Source organism: Equus przewalskii, chromosome 25, assembly GCF_037783145.1.
Source record: "Equus przewalskii isolate Varuska chromosome 25, EquPr2, whole genome shotgun sequence".
NCBI lineage: Eukaryota > Metazoa > Chordata > Mammalia > Perissodactyla > Equidae > Equus > Equus przewalskii.
The window spans coordinates 14,598,971-14,615,647 of NC_091855.1; the positions used below are offsets into that span (position 1 = coordinate 14,598,971).

Sequence of the window (16,677 nt, forward strand, 5' to 3'; positions counted from 1 at the left end):
AATTTCTAGAGAAAAGGTGGGGAGGGGGCACTTCCAGAGAAGAGATCTGCTCCTAGGGGTTTACTGGAGCAAGACTCCCACCCTCTTCAAGGAAAGGCCACTCCCTCGGGGCATCTTGCTGGTGTCATGCAGACGTGGATCTGAGTTCTGGCTTTGCCACTTACTGGTGATGGGACCTTGAGCAAGTGACTTGATCTCATTAGGCATCTGTATTCTGTGTAAAATGGGCATAATAATTAGAGCCACCTCCTAGGGCTGTTTTAAGGATTAAAGGAGATCAATGGTGCAAAGGGCTTCAGCACAGGACCTGCCAGAGCACGAGCTCAATAATCACAGCCACTGTTACACCGTGAACAAATGGATGGATGGATGGATGGAGACTATGCTCCTCAGCTTTAGGCCTCTGGCACCACACAGCAGGTGCCCAATAAATACTTGCTGAATCTATGGGACACAGTACTGACGGGCCCTGTTCACAGTATTCTATTCCAGTCACCTCGACCCTCCCTAAACCCTTCAGATCCAGCACAGTGCACACAGGAAATCGGGCTGCCTCCTTTTAACCAGTAAAGAACATGCTAATAACGGTTTAAATGGAGCTTTAAAAAATTTTTTTACGTGAAGAAAAAAGAGTCAAGGAGCTACTCTGCAGGGAAATGGTATTAAGAATGTTCCAAACGGCTTCTGGACATTGGTCTTCCCGGCGCTCCGTGGAGCTCAGGGCAGCCTCCCCCCACCGACCTGGCCGGCCTCAGCACGCTCTGCCCAGACCACAGACTTCTCCGCTTCAGGCAGCACAGCGCAGCCGGGCCTGCGGAGGACGGAGGCAGCATTCCACACACGCAGGATCCCACAGTGCTAGGATTTGGCTGAGGGGGTGCTTGTGCAGACCAGGGAGTGGGCTCCTGGTTTTCCAGGGGTGGGGCTGGGGTTGGGGGATGATAGTGGATGGAAAGTGGCTGTTGTGACATGAAGAATCCACAAGCCGATCAGATGGAGGTGCTGGGAGCCCCACCTCCAAAGGCCCCCAGGGATGTGCAGGCCCAGGAGTCAGGGTAGAAAAGGTCCCGGGAACCAGGAGAGCAGAAAATCAGGCTCCGCGGGGCAGCCAGGGGGCAGGCCATACTCACCCTCGGCTCCAATGGACACCAGTTTGACCCCCTTGCTGGCTATGAAATCCAGGGCCTTGTTGACGTTGGAGATCTTGTGCACCCTCATCTTGCCTCTCTCCGGCTTGGCCAAGCGTTCACCTGAATGTGGACCGAGAGGGAGGGGGAGACGTTCTTACCCAGCAGCCAGGGCTGCTCCCGCAACACCCTCATCAAGGGCACACCTCAGAGAGACACGCGCATGCCATCTGGGTGCAGGCAAATGCCACCCAGGGAGGGAACGAGAGGGTCTACCCTGCCTCTTCTTGGTTCCACTTCTCAGATCTAAACTGCTTGCATCCACTCAACAAGTCTGTCTCAAGCCCCTATAATGTGTCACGGACTTGGCTGGCTACTTGGAATATGAGGATGAACAAAACAGTTTCCTGTCGTCATGTCCTTATGTTCCAGGAAGAGAGACAGGCCAATAGAGAAACACAGATAAATGCACACAAATACACAAATACCAAGGAGGGGAAATGCTTAAAAAGAGGATGCAGGGGCCAGCCCGGTGGCGCAGCAGTAAAGTTTGCACGTTCCACTTCTCGGCGGCCTGGGGTTCGCTGGTTCAGATCCCAGGTCCGGATATGGCACCACTTGGCAAAAGCCATGCTGTGGTAGGCGTCCCACATATAAAGTAGAGGAAGATGGGCATGGATGCTAGCTCAGGGCCAGGCTTCCTCAGTAAAAAAGAGGACTGGCAGTAGTTAGTTCAGGGCTAATCTTCCTCAAAAAGAAAAAAAGAAGATGCAGAGGAGGGGGATGAAGGAGCTGCAGAATGGTTGGGGGAAGGTCTGAGGGGGAGGACAGCCGGGCCTAGAATGCAGGGACAGGTGATCAAGACAGAAGGAACAGCACATGCAAAGGCCCTGAACTCCGAGTTCTAGTCTCAATTGTTAGGGCCTGGGAGGGAGTGTGGGTCAGCCTAGAGTATTTTGAAAAAGCTCCCCGGGTGTTTAAATGGAAGTGCCCGCAGACTCCCTCTCTCATTTGGTAACTGCTGTTCTTGTCCCGTTACTGCCTCTCAGGGGCACCCACAGCCCAGCTCCAAGTCAACGCCCCACCTCCAGCTTCCAAGTGGGAGCTTCTGCTGCTCAGGTGTCAGGGTCAGAAGCTGCAGGGAAATGGGGTGGAGGAGCTGGTTCTCCAAACACTCCATTAAGAGCACTTTTATCCCAGAGCAGAGGCATCCAGGGACCTCCTGAAACTATTCGAAAAATTTATATGTGCAAAACACGTGCCCAGGCCTGGGGATGGGGCACATGGCTTTCATATCTCAAAGAGGTCAGGGAGGGGCTGGCCCTGTGGCTGAGTGGTTAAGTTCACGCGCTCCGCTGCAGGAGGCCCAGTGTTTCGTTGGTTCGAATCCTGGGCACGGACACGGCACTGCTCATCAAACCACGCTGAGGCAGCGTCCCACATGCCACAACTAGAAAGACCCACAACGAAGAATATACAACTATGTACTGGGGGGCTTTGGGGAGAAAAAGGAAAAAATAAAATCTTTAAAAAAAAAAAAAGAGGTCAGGGACCCCAAAAGGCTGAAAACCACCATCCTAGCGCCTGAAACTCAGGACCCTTGCACCTGCCGTGGTCTCCAGACCAGACCAGCTGCACACTCCCCTCTCCGGCCCATCAAGCACATCAACAGTCTGGCTGAGAGAGCTCACGTGGCTGGGCAGCCGTGATGTCAGAGCAGCACTTCCTCAGGGAACCTCCCAAGCCCCCAGGGCCCCCCAGCCTCTATAAGAGAACAGACTTTCTGCTGCAGATGTGATTAGGCTGGCAGCTCCCAGGCAAGCACCGCTGGGTGTTTATTATCGAATCAAGACTCTCTCCCCTTGCGGCTCTCCCAAGGCTGTGGTCCCTGGCCAGCCTCCCTAGCAAGGTACGCCACCGTCCTCCTGGGCAGATGAGATGCCACAGGGGCTTCCTCCCATAGGATGAAGGGAGGCAATGCCACATCCCCCCTGGAAGGCTGCTCCTGCTAAAGCCCCAGCCCTTGGATCCTGCTAAGGGTCCTGAGCTCCCCAGCCAGCCCAGCAGCTGTGCACGCCGGCTGGAATGGGACTTCTCCGGAGGGCAGTGGAGGCCGCAAGGCCAGTGGTTCTCAAACTTCAGTCAGCATGAAACCGCCTGGAGAACCTGCTAACTGCAGGTGTCCAGCCCCGCTCCCTGCCTCCTCTTTTCTGACTTAGGTCTCAGGGGGTCTGGAAACCCGCGTGTTGACAAGCAGTCCTGCTGATGGTGGAGTGGTGGTCCAGGACCACACTTCGAGGACCTCTGCAGGCAGCATATCCCTCCGTCCTCTGTCATCCTACCCATCTCCAGAGACACTCAAGGAGGAAGCATCAGCGTCTCGGTGACTCCATCTCCCCTAGTCCCGAGAAAGACACAAGCCCGCCTCACATGCACACAGGTCCCCTTGGGCAGAGGCCGGTCTGTTCTGTTGGAATGCACCGGTGGCCATGCAGAAATGCCCAGCCCTGGTCACTCTAAGATTTGCTGAGCGTCACCTACATGCCAAGTATAATTCTAAGCACTTGGGAGACAGAGATGAGACCATCCTTGGCCCAAGGAGCTCCGCGTGGAGCAGGGAGGAAAACAAGTGAGCCAAAATGATGATACCATGTGGTAAATGACACAAGGGAGGAATTAATGGGGCGTTATCAGAGCCCAGCCACTCAAATGGGCAGGTGGCCAGGGAAGCCCTCCTGGAGGAAACCCAGAGCCGAGCTTTAAAAGATGAAAGAGAATAACACCCAAAGAAGTGAAAGCAGGGACTCGAACAGGTGCCCGCACACACATGCTCACAGCAGCGCTACTCACAACACCCAAAGGTGGAAACAACCCACGTGCTAACTCACAGATGAACAGATAAGGAAAATGTGGCACATGTATCCAATGGAATAGTCAGCCTTAAAAAGGAAGGAAATTCTGACACATGCTACAATATGGATGAGCCTTCAAGACATTAGGCTGAGTGAAATAAGCCAGACACAAAAAGACACATACTGCATGATTCCACTTATATGAGGCACCCAGTGTGGTCAAATTCACAGAGACAGAAAGTAGAACAGTGGTTGCCAGGGGCTGGGGTGGGATGGGGAGTTAGTGTTTAATACGTACAGAGATTTGGAGCGGGAGGATGACGAAAAAGTCTGGAGGTGGATGGTGGTGATGGCTGCACAACAAAGTGAATGTATTTAATGTCTGTGCACACTTAAAAATGGTCAAAATGGGGCCAGCCCCACTGGCTTAGTGGTTAAGTCTGGCGCGCTCCACTTCAGCAGCCCAGGTTCAGCCCCGGGGCACAGACCTACACCACTGGTCTTTTAGCAGCCATGCTATGGCAGCGGTTCACAAAAAAAAAAAAGAAAAAAAGACAAAGATTGGCAATGGATGTTAGCTCAGGGTGAATCTTCCTTAGCAAAAAAAAAAAGGTCAAAATGGTGAATTTCATATTACATGTATTTTACCACACACACACAGATTTCACCTGCACTTTGAAATATTAAAAGGTATTGGGGGTGGGGAGAGGCAGTTAGAGCTGGTGCAAAAGCACAGAAAGCAGAGAGCACGCCATCTGAGGAGGACGGCAAATCTCCCAGGGTGGCACAGGGTCTGAGGCCTGCTACCTTTTTGGGAAGAGTTAGCTGAAAACAAAGCAGGTGCCAGCTCACAAAGGCTCCTGCAAGCGATGCTAAGGAATGTGGGCTGGGCTCAGAGCCCTGGGAGGCACTCAAGGGTGTCAAGCAGGCAACAGCATGACCATATTTGGGCCGTCGGATGGACGCACTGGCTGCGGTGTGGATGACGGGGCTGCGGTGGGAGGGGAGGAGCTGGGAGGGGGTCAAGGCCTCTGTGGTATCATGTAGGTGAGAGCTGACGCAGGCCCACACTGACACCATGGCAGCGGAGATTAAAAGACAGATAATAGAAGAAAGAAAGAAAATGAACAGAACTTGAATGCCAAGTTGGAAAGAAGAGCAAAGGAAAAGCTGTCTGTGATTCCTAGATTAGGTTCAGGAGAACAAGATGAAGACTGCAGGAGGAAAAAGAGGTTTGCTGAGACCAGGAGTGGTAAGTACAGTCTTGGACATGCTGAGTGGGCCCTGAGGGACATCTGGGTGGAGACGCCCAGTGTGGTCCAGCATTCGAGAGGGGCCTGGAGGGAGAAGGCCGGACTGAGAGCAGGTCTAGGACTCACGGGTGTCAAGGTGGAAGGTAAAGTGAAGAGAGTAGCTAAGTTGTCAGTGTATCAACCAAGGCTAGAAACTTGAGGACCGCCAACCTTTAGGGGACGGTGAAGGAAAGATATTCATAAGAAAGCTGAGATACGCGTTCAAGGCGAGCTGTCCCCCCAGATATCTGGGCATCTGAATTTCAAGTTGGGCCTCACATGAGGGTCTGGGATCCTGTAGGTATGTGTAGATAGGTAGTAGTGGGGCCAAGGTTTGGTGATAGCCATGGTTGCATTCTTGACCACAGAATCCTAGCATTTTGGAAGGGCAGGACCTCGGAGACTATCCTCCAAACTCCCTCTTTTTGCAAATGAGGATGCTGAGGCAGAAAGAAAGTGACTTGTCCAGGGAAATATGGACGGTCAGCAGCAGAGCCAGGACCAAGACCCAGTCTTCTAGTCTGAATTCACACATGTCACTCCCAACTTCTTTCAAGAGACCGAAAGTGAGCCATGACCAAAGGCAGGGCGGAGCACAGGTGTCAGGGCAGCAGTCCCCAAGTGGCAGAACCCAGTGGGCAGCACCTTCTTCTGGGCCAGGGTGGCCCTGCCCACCTGGCATCACCTTTGCCCTGGCACTCTCAAGGCCAGTGGTCCACCTCACCTGAGATGACCTCCAGCAGCAGCATGAGCTTCAGGCCATCCCGGAAGTCCTCCTCAATGTTCTCGATCTGTGTCCCCGCTTTACGGAGGTGGGAGTTGCACCACGCCGTAAATGTCTGGGCAAAGGAAAGAAGAGCAAGCCGTCAAACTCTCCACAGGTCACGTGGTCTCCGAGGCCCTCACAGGGGCCCCAGTGGGTCCCCAGAACCCACCTGCCTCGTGCCATCTTTCCGGTTGTTTTGTATAAGGTACTGGGCAGGCTGGCATTGTCATCCTCGTTGGGCACAACGTCTAACAGAGCCAGGGAGGGTGGGAAGTCTGCTCAGTGGAGCCCATAAAACCTGTTGGCATGGCTGTTCACACCGTCTCCTTCACCTCATCAACCAAGCAGTGAACTCTCGCAGGGCAGCTGCTAAGGAGACACTCAGCAGGGCCAGCGGCATGGGTGGGCACCAGAGGGATGGACAACGTGGCACCCTCCTTGGACGCCTCCCCTCCCAACTGTCTTCCAAAAACATCATCCCCAGCCACACTTCCAAGTGCCGCCATTCCATTCTTAGCAATTTACCTCTTAGAGTATAAGGTTTAGTTTCAACCTTCACAGCTATAAGGCAGAGCACCCCAGAGGTAACACGTTAAGCTTCATTAACACCTTAGGGTAAATTAGTTTATTAAATCCTTGTCCACTCACAGCAGCTAGCTAAGGGGATTAATCAGTTTTGTTGGGGACAGAGTACAGAGGCACGGTGTCAGGATAAGGGGAGAGAAAGGTAGGCACCCCAATGTGTGTATGTGTGTGTATTTGGGGTGGGAGGCGGAAGCACTTTAAGCTGCAAAAGTATGAGCAAGAATTCAAGAAAGGGAATTAAGAAGAGGAACTGAAAGGCCATCAACATTGTAACATTCCAGTCTGTAGGGAGAAGAGCAACATTGAAGCTGCGTCTACATTAAGCAGATGATCATCACACAGACCACCCACCAAGCTGCCCTGTGCCAACAGAACCCCCTAGTGGCTCAAACACAGAACAGGGTGACTCAACAAATGAGAAACGAGACTCGTGACCCCCTCTGCCACTTCCTCTTGCCCTGGGGAACTCCAAAGTCAAGTGGCAATGAATGGGCAGGGGAGGGAAGAACACCACGCCAGTGACGACTGGGGAAAAGAAACAGCTGTTCAGGTTTATAAGCAAGAGTTAAAGAGCCTGTGAGCAAGCAGAAGGGGAGATAGCAGTCCACACAGGTGGGGAGGAGGGGAGCATTGTGACACCCCCCAACTTTGGGCCTCATCTGTAACTCACGTTTCACTAGAACTCGTCAACACAGGATACTTCTCTCTCCCTACAAATACATCTCCACTCCATAAGCCAGTCACTCCCATGATAGAGAAGAGGGGTGTGTGTCCTGTCCCAAAGCGTTGGGAAGACAGGCACATAGATTGAGGGTGGGCAGGGGACATATACTGATTCCTCAGCCTGGATATCCTCTACGTCATGCGTAGCTAACACACTCATCTTTCAAGATCAAGCTAAGATATCACCTCCTCCCGGAAGCCTTCCTAACAGCCACCCACCACATGTGGGTTGGGGGCATACAGCCCACAGCACCCCACCCCCACTCCATCAATGCCTGTATCCCGCTGCATGGCCCTTGCCAGCTCCACACCTGGATTCAACAGTCACCTTAGAGTCCCAGGGCACAGAGTCAGGGACACAGCAGTGAACAGAACAGCAAAAATCCCTGCCCTGTGCAGCAGACATTCTAGCGGCTGTAAAAATCGCACAACTGGGTGAAGGAGGAAGGAATCGATGCGGGGTCGGGGGGGGGCAAGGGCCACGTCCTGGAAGATCCAGCTGCCCCCATGGGTGATACTGAATGGCATCAGGGCGGGGGGATGGGCCAAACAGCACCCTCAGGGACCCTGCAGAAGAAGACAGCTCAGAGAAAGGGGATGCCGCAGGACAGGCCAGAGTGCTCACCGGGCGCCCTCCCTCCGCTGCTGACACTGCAAACCCGCCACAGAGGCGAGGGGACTTAGTTTTCATTCTCAAGCTGTTATAACTTTTTTATTGTCGTAAAAAATTATTAAAAAATTTTTAAGTCTTTAAAAGCAATGCAACTTATTTTGTTTCCATATTCTCTCCCAGCTGTCATCTGTCTACACGTGCACGTCTGCCGGTTGTCATTGTGCTGTACCTCCACATCTGGGGGCGGGGCTTTTCATGTCCCCCCATCTTGTGTTTCCACAGCCCCTTGCTCTCCTCGCCCCTTCCACGCTCAGCCTCTGCTGGGGTGTCCCACTGACCTGAGGGGAACTGGACCGCCACAGCAGCTCAAAGGGATAGCTTCAGGTCCAGCGTGGCTTGGGTGTGGCGGGACTACCAGCACGCCCACAGATAGGGGGGCTGTGAAACCTCACTGTTTACCATCCAGTCTCTGGGGGCTGGGGTGAGGGGAAGGAGGAAGAGGCTGCTTTTGTAGAAAGATACTGCTTTTGCAAGAGGAAAAGTGCTGTTGAAAGCAGCCAGCCGCATTTCCTGGGGAAGCCGGACTCAGAGCTGCGGGAGACAGACACACACCTATGGCTGCTAGGGCCTCCCACACAAAGGCCTGGTTCTCAGGCCTCCAGGACTGCGCTTTGGGAAAACCCCCAGGCCCCCAGCCCCGGCCCCGACAGATGACTGCCTCGAAGGGGCCTCTGGGCACCTCCCAAACAGGAAAGTTCTGCCAACAAAGAGCACCCATCTCAGAGCTCAGCCTAAGGAGGGGATGGTGGGGTGACCCGGTGAAGAAGAGCACACACTCTGCAGGGCCCAGAGCTGCACTTGATGCTCAGATCCACTATTACCAGCTGTGTGACCTTCACAGTAACCTCCCTAAACCTCAGTCCCCTCAGCAGTAAAATGGGGAGGGTGACAGCACTTTAGAAAAGTCAGGAGGATCACCTAGAAAATATTTATCAAGTACCTGCCACTTAGAAACTGCTCAGAAGAAACACTGGCTCCCCTGACAGCTTCCCATGGACAGGCCTCGGAGAACGCGCCCCCCTGGGCTCCCACACCATGGCCGCCTCCCTGCCTCCAGCTACCAAACTCTGTCCCGGGCGCCACCCCTGCAAGGCTGCCCTGAGTTTCCAGATGATACCCTGCGTGTCTGAGGACTCTCTTTTTGAACATGCGCTGATGTGTGACAGGAGAGGGGAGAAATTGTGGTGTGGGGGGCAGAAAGCCTGCAATTTTTGACAGTGGCCTTGTGGATGCCCAGCAGAGGACGCTGATGGGGCACAAAGAGGGGAGAGCGCTGTGTCACCAACGTGGGCCTCCACGCATGCAGCACAGCCGTATTCTCTCCTCCGGCACAGGGCAGGCCTTGGTCTTGAAGCTCAAGCTCCCACGTTATGGCAGACAGCGGCACCTGCACCCTTTAGTGCTCCAGGGGTCCAGCAGGGAGGAAAAGCCAACAGCCACAAGTGATGTCCACGGCTAGAGACCCATGGCCCCATGGCCTCCAGCATGGACTACCCCAGCAGGTTCATGGTCCAGCCTCATTCAAATAAAGGGCAAGGGACCATTTTATTGCCTCAGTCCAAACCCTCCAACCTTCTTGCTCCAAGGGCCCCATCACTGGGTCCTTGCTCTGACTCAGCCTGACTAAGGAGACAGGAGGAGTCGACAGGCCTTGAGGGGACCCACTCTGTTGCAGAAATGGGCTCAGGATGCCAAGAGGTCTCAGGAGAAGTGCTTGGGACAGCATCCTGGGAAGTGTTCACAGAGCTGCCATGAGGGCTGGTCCCCTTCTCACGTCACCCACCGCCAGCCCTGCTGTACAGCCTCTGAGGGCCCTGGATGGAGGTGGAGGGACTGGCAGAGAACTGGACCCCTGCTCCACCCCTCACTGACCTTGAGGCCACCGACCCACGTCTAATCTGGCATAAAGGGGACTTCAGGAGACGAAGAGTGTCATTGTCCTGTACTGCAGTTCAGGGATGCAAATGGGCCAGGCCTGACCAGGCTCCAATGGAGAGTGGCCGGGGCACACTTGAGCCGGGCCAAGGTCCATGGAGTTGATGGAGGAAGACATCTTTCTCTGCCTTCTCTATGGGTCTCACAGGCTTGCTTTCACCCAGAATCCTCTATATCTTTCCATGACGTCTTTAACAAGTATCATGCCCATATATTTCCTTTAGAAGGTGTTGAGAAGGCAAATGGCTTTTGAGAACATGCTCTCCCTACTCCTCAGCTCAGATGCACTGGAATATGACTTGAGCCACACAGGCCTCTTTGAGTCTCTGTTTTCACATCTGTAAAAAGGGGACAACAGCATCTACCAGGCAGGACTGCAATGAAGATTAAATAATATAGTCTATTTCACCACAACAAAAAAATTAGAAAAAAGATAATATTAACATATTGTTAACATTAATGATGATATAATATTAACATGCGTTTGAAATATAGTAGGTGTGCAAGAGGCAGTCCCTACCACCATCATCATCTGAGTAATCACACTCGGCTGGCAGCGGGGTACAGAGGATCACCCCAGAAGCATGAGGCGGGGGCTGAGCTTCCGAGGTCAAGTGGCATTCACAGTCTTGATCTCGGTGGGAGCAGGGAGTGGGAAAACACGAGATGCTGAAGCACAGGAAGGTCACGGGACTTGCTCGGGATCACTCCACAGAGCGAGCATCCAAGACACTGGGAGGGGTCGCTCTAAAGAAGACACTGCAGGCCCGGGTCCATCCACTTCTGGCCAGGGGGTAACCTTGGGCAAGTGACCCAATGTGGCTCTGCGTCAAAGCACTCATCTGTAACACGGGGGTAATAATAGCAGGGTGTTGGTCGGGAGAGTCAAGGAGACAATCCACTAAAAACACTGAACAGAGGGCCTGTAACAGAGGGACTGCCCCATAATTACCTATTATTACTATTGCCACAACAGTTCGGGTTATAATCATTACAAGCTCATGCTGTTCAAAATATTTCATCAAAAAAAGTTAGAGCTGGAAAAGACGCTAGACATCACCCAATCAAACACTCAGTTCACAGCTGAGGACACATGGACCAGAGAGGGTGAGTGGCTTTCCTCAGGCCACACAGCTGGGTATGTTCACCTGGCTCCTAGCTCCCAGTCCCACACACTTTCTGCTCCACCAGGACAATGTAGATTTCAGGTGCCAGTACAAATGGGGTGCTGGAAGGGAACCACAGAACGAAAGCCAGGAGTCTAAATGGCCAGACGAGTACGCTGAATCTTCTGTAGTATCACTGAAAATAGGTCATTGTGAAAACACTAGCCTGATGGAAACTGGGTGACTGGCCAGCACTGACACAGAGAATCTGAGTTGACGGAACATCAGTGGAGTTGGCGTGGGACAGGCAGCCCCTCTGGGAGCAGCATGGCAGAAAGAGGTGAGGGGAACAGAGCCCAGGGGCAAGCAGGTGGTTGTCCAGAGGCAGGAGATCACTCTGTATGGTGGGCAGATCAGAAATACGTCTTTGAGGAGAACTGGGAACACAGCGCTTCGCAGGAGAAGAGAAGAGAGAACTCAGACACCCACCTCAAATATGTGAAAGACCCTCCCATGAACAAGCAAATAACTTTGTTGGGTTCAGCCCCAAGCAGAACAAGGCAGGCAGCAATGGAGAGGAACATGAATTCTAGAGCATGGCTGACCTGGATCCGCCCCTGAAAGACCTTGGGCGAGTGACTTCACATCTCCAATCCTCCATCTCCACATCTGTAAAACGGGTCATGATAGAACCTGCCTCAAAGGGTGGCGAGGACCAATGCGGCAACACACGGCAAGCGCTCAGCACATCACCCACACAGAAGGTCAATACACGGCAGCTACTGTTACTAGGATGACAGACAGGAAGCTGCAGGGAAGACTAGAGTTCAACGCAGGAGACAGACCAAAAGCTGGATGTACAGGGCGTTACTGCCAAAGGCATGTGCTTGGCGGGGGTGCTGGGAAAGGATTCAAGCCCCCTCGGGGGCTGAGCTAAGTAAGGTCCCTCATAATTCGGATTCTTCGAGAGCCCAAGGCAGCCCTTGAAGCGATTGGTTTCGAAATGTGTCTAAAGAGCTCAGTTAGACCAAGTCAAACACACATAAACGTCTGAGCAGGTTTCTTAATGTGATCGATATTTTGGTTTGGTTACTTCTTTGTTGAGGGGGGTGCCTGTCCTACGCATCATAGGATGTGTGGCAGCATCCCCCAACCCTCCTCACTAGATGCCAGTAAGTAAATCCCCCAATCTCAAGTCGTGATGACCAAAAATCACCCCTGGTTGAGAGCCTAGTCTAAAAGACAAACACACATGCCAGAAATAACAACAACAACAACAATAATAATAACAACAGCAGCTCACATCTACCAAGCACTTACTCTGTGTAGACCTCTCTGAGAGCTTGACCCCCGTTAACTCATTCAACCTTTACAGCAACACTGAGGCAGGTGCTATGACTCTCCCCATTCTACAGATGAGGAAACGAAGGCACAAAGAGGTTTCACAAATGAGCACAAGGGTGAGTGCAGGAAAAGTAGAACCAGATAGTCTCACCCTCATGTATGCTCCTGAATTTTTCTGGAAACAGCGGCCTTCTTGGCTATCCTTTGTTTTTCCACTCAGGAGAGTAACATGAGTGCAGAGAAGGGGCTGCAAGTGGACAAGCTGGCCGATGGGAACTGCACCTGGGCCCCAGTATCAGTGCGGGGCTGGCGAGGGGACGGGGCATCTTCTCCTTGGCTCTGCGTGGGAGCATGACCCTCGGATGCCACACCTCCAATGAAGAGAAGCCAGAAATTTGGACTTTATGTGAATCCTCTAGTTTTTAAATGCTGGTACAATTTAAAAATAGAACATCCCATAAGCTCCCTCAAAAGATGTTGGCAGGCTAAACCTGAATTAAGACTCAAGGGTCTCTGGTTCCAGAGAGGGAAAACGTAAAACCTTGCTAAGTCTCCTAACAAAAACAGTCACACGCGCAGGAACGCACGGTGTGTTAACACAAGCACTCAGCGGACAGCGCGTCCAGCACCGTTAACACTCCTGACAGACCACAGCCCACATCGGTCACCTGGGAATCCAGAAGCAAAAGCTAAGGGCACATCCTGTGAGGGGTAGGGGGGCTCCCCCTATTTGGACTTGATCAAGGACCGATACCTGTCACCAGGGATGACAATAAGATGTGCCACACACTTATGTATGTACGCACACCGCCATGTTTGTGAATTAAAATAAAGGTACCAATTTCCATTTGTTACATTGGAAAAAATGAAGCTTCTGCTAACTCCCGCTGTAGGGTGGGTCCAATGGCAAAGCCCACAGCAAGGCACAGCAGGCAGGCTGATGTGGCACAAGCCTGGCGGGAGGCAACCCGTCCAGAGGAGCTAAAATGGGCATAAATCTTTCGCCCAATGCTGGGACGCTCTCCTGGGTAAATCACGCTAAATAAAGACCAGCCCATGAGCGTGAAAATGCTCCTGCCAGCATTACTCGAGAGGAAAAAATTAGAAATAGTCCCAAATTATATTAATAGAGTATTAGATAAGTAAATTATGGTTCATCCACTTAATGGAACATTACACGGCCAAAATGATGGGTTCTGAAACTATACATTATTACGGAAAAAGGCTTATATGTAATTAACAAAAAAGCAGGATACAAAATTCTATGAACTGCAGGTTTAAAACTATATGAGCACTCACACAAAGCCGAGAGAACGGCTAGATCAGAACACGTCCATACGCACGCAACGCTTGCGCCCCAGCGATGAGACTGTCCCTGAGCCTTCTGCCTGCCCAGGCGTCTGCAAATGTGCTGGCTGTGAACCATCTACTCCCGCCCTCTCCCTGCGAGCACGCTCCTTTCAACGTGCACTGGCCTCAGTGCACAACCCACACATCCACTCACAGCTGACCTCGCCACAGACGCCTCCATTGACAATGGCACTTTATCTATTGGTCACGCAGCAGAGTAAACAAGATAACCCACCGCAGGCAAATGAGACTGGCTTGGTGGTGGCATTCGGACAGCAGTGGCACCTCACCCAGCCACCAGGCTCATGTGCTGACCACACCCCTCCCAGGCACATCCTCCTGCTCCCCTGGGATCCTGACCCTCCACGCCAGCCACAGTTCACAGCAGGGGAGTTAGTGTTCAGAGGACAGGGGTCAGGAAACCTGGGCCCTGCCCTGGCTCAGCCAGCCATGCTGTGACCTCAGAGAAGTCACCTCAACTCCTTTTGGCTATGTGACCCCAAATGAGTCCCTCATACCCTGCAGGCCAGAGCCCAGCAACTTTTCCCATCATAACTCCACTAATTGAAAGACAACAAAATAGAGCGCCAAGGACAACCTTTTGTTCTTGTGTAGGGTTGATTCTGATTGCTGCTCCTTGTCAAGAGACCAACAGCTTACACAGGGACAGCTTCATCTCAGTGGACTCACAGCGTCACCAGTGTTTCAGTCTCCACACTGCCACTCCTACCCCTCACACCCAGACCCCTGTTAGGAGTTGAAAGGACAATCCTTAGATGCTCTCTGCCACAATATCCCTGGAAGGACATACACGACCTAGAACAGTGGTGCCTCCGGAGGGGAGCTGGGAGGCTCCTGACAGAGCGGGGAGGGACATTTGCTTTTCACAGAATAGCCTTTTATTTCTTTTGGATTTTATACCAGGTAGAGTCACTATCTATTAAAAAAAAGTTATGCAAATATAAGAAAAGTTTATCTGGAAGTGTGTACATTTATCTGTTAAGTCAGACCTCTGGGATGGGATAAAGGGAACTTCCTATTTCTCTGGGATTATGGGGTGAGGGGAGGTCAGTACCTATGAATTACCAGTGGGGAAAAAAACAATATTTCCAAAATAAAAAAGAACAAGAAAAAGATGAAAAAGAAAAAATTATCCCATCTATTTAAAAGAATTAGTAAGAGAATCACTTAAGATATTATATAGAGAAAGGGTTCTGGAATACTTGGGGTTCTTTTCCCGTCCCCAAAGCCCCAGTAAGTACACAGCAGCTGTATATTCTAGTTGTAGGTCCTTCTAGTAACCACCAGGCCATAAAGGCTGGATCTGAAATACTTTTAAAGTGCCTTATCAGTATAAAATATTATAAAGAAAGTCACAATTAGGGACTGGGACATGAGGATAAACCAGCAATCATGCACACACATCCACCCCAATAGTCAGACAGCAACCCCTGGCCAGGGGGCCTCAGAAAAATGTCAAACAAGCTTCTAAGCCTCTTGAAAATGGTACAGAGCTCCCCCCACAAGCTGGCTTCTCATCAGGTGGTCCCCTCCCTGAAGCAGAGCAACCAGGACCCTGGTCTAAGCTCATCAAGTAAAAAGTCAGCTCACCAGCCCCCCCCACATCCTGCTGGGCAGGCACCCTGCCATGATTGCCAGTCAGAGATGGCCCCTCCTCGGCAGCTGCTGGCGCGGGTGTGCAAACGTTGGGCCAGGGCGCCCTGAGAGGGCGGGGCCGGCACGTGTGCACAGGGCTGAGTTCTCTGCAGCATCTGCTGGTGCAGGGGAGGCCACTAAGGAGCAGCCAGGGAGCCTTCTCTCTCTCTCCGGCCACCCTGGAGTCCCTGTGACCCCCACACATGGCCAGTCTGGCCAGGGCGTGAGCACTGGTTGGTTTGTCTAAGCCAAGAGCTGCCCAGAAGTGATCTCAGACGCCTGGTGTTCTGGTAACATAAACAGGAGTATCTGGTGAACTTATCAAGGGCAGACTGCCAGCCTTTCAAAGGAGGCTGTCAGCTGGTTCACCCACAGATGAGACGCAGAGTCCTCAAGAACATCTCCACCCAGATCTGTTTACTTTCCACCCACCTGAGAGCGGGTGCTGGAAAAGCTGAGAGCCGCCAGGCCGTTTCCTCTGCTCCCTGACAAGCCATGCGAATGCTGGGGTCCCGGGAACAAGAGTGCAGGTGGCCGGGGTCGCCCCAAGGAGCCGGGCTTTGGAACCAGACAGAGCTGGGGCTTCAGTTCCACCTACACCACTCATCAGCTCTGTCTCTTTGGACAGGATTCTCAATCTCAGCCTCAGGGTGCCCATCTGTAGAATGGGGGTAACAAGACCTACGACGGCACAGAATTAGAGGACCATATTAGATCTTATGAAGCTAAAGACAGGCAGTGCTGTGTCCACAGCATATGCTTAAAAAATGTTAATCCAGCTGGCCTTTGTCACTCACTGGCTATGTGACTTTCATTAATGAAGGCCTCAACGCCATCTGACAAGTGAGGATCCATAACATCGCTACTTTGCAGGACTCTTGTCAAGCTGAGGGCAATGAAAGCAAAACAATCAGCAAGATGCCCAGGACAAGGCAGGGGCCCAGTAACGCCCGCTGTCACACTGCCCCCACTTCCCAGTCCCTTTTTATTTAACCAAAGTTAATCATTCACAGAGCTCTACACGGTGGAAAGAGGTCTTGTTATCTAAATTTTCCCACTGCCGAGGAAACCCTGAGACCAGCCTGCCGGACAGGATGAGGAGACTAGAAGGGGAGCACAGCCTGCATGTTTCCTGCTTGATGTCCAACTGCAGCCCATTTCGGGGGAGACAGCACCAGACACCCAGAGGTTCATCAAGGCCAAGGGGCAGGGACCCCTAATGGCTTGTGCTGGAAGGTGGAATGACCTAATGAACATGCCCCAGTTGG

The 16,677-nt window shown here is 52.3% G+C and overlaps 1 protein-coding gene across 8 annotated transcripts in view; it reads right to left on the bottom strand.

The window, feature by feature from the left end:
- Positions 1–16,677, bottom strand: part of ACTN1 (actinin alpha 1) — a 95,799-nt gene that overhangs the window by 39,677 nt on the left and 39,445 nt on the right. For all 8 annotated transcript variants that reach the window (XM_070594115.1, XM_070594116.1, XM_070594113.1 and 5 more), the window contains exons 2-3: positions 5,996–6,110; positions 1,131–1,250 (exon numbers count right to left, since the gene is read on the bottom strand). In XM_070594115.1, coding sequence (XP_070450216.1) covers positions 1,131–1,250; positions 5,996–6,110 — 235 coding nt within the window. The remainder of the gene's footprint in view (positions 1–1,130; positions 1,251–5,995; positions 6,111–16,677) is intronic.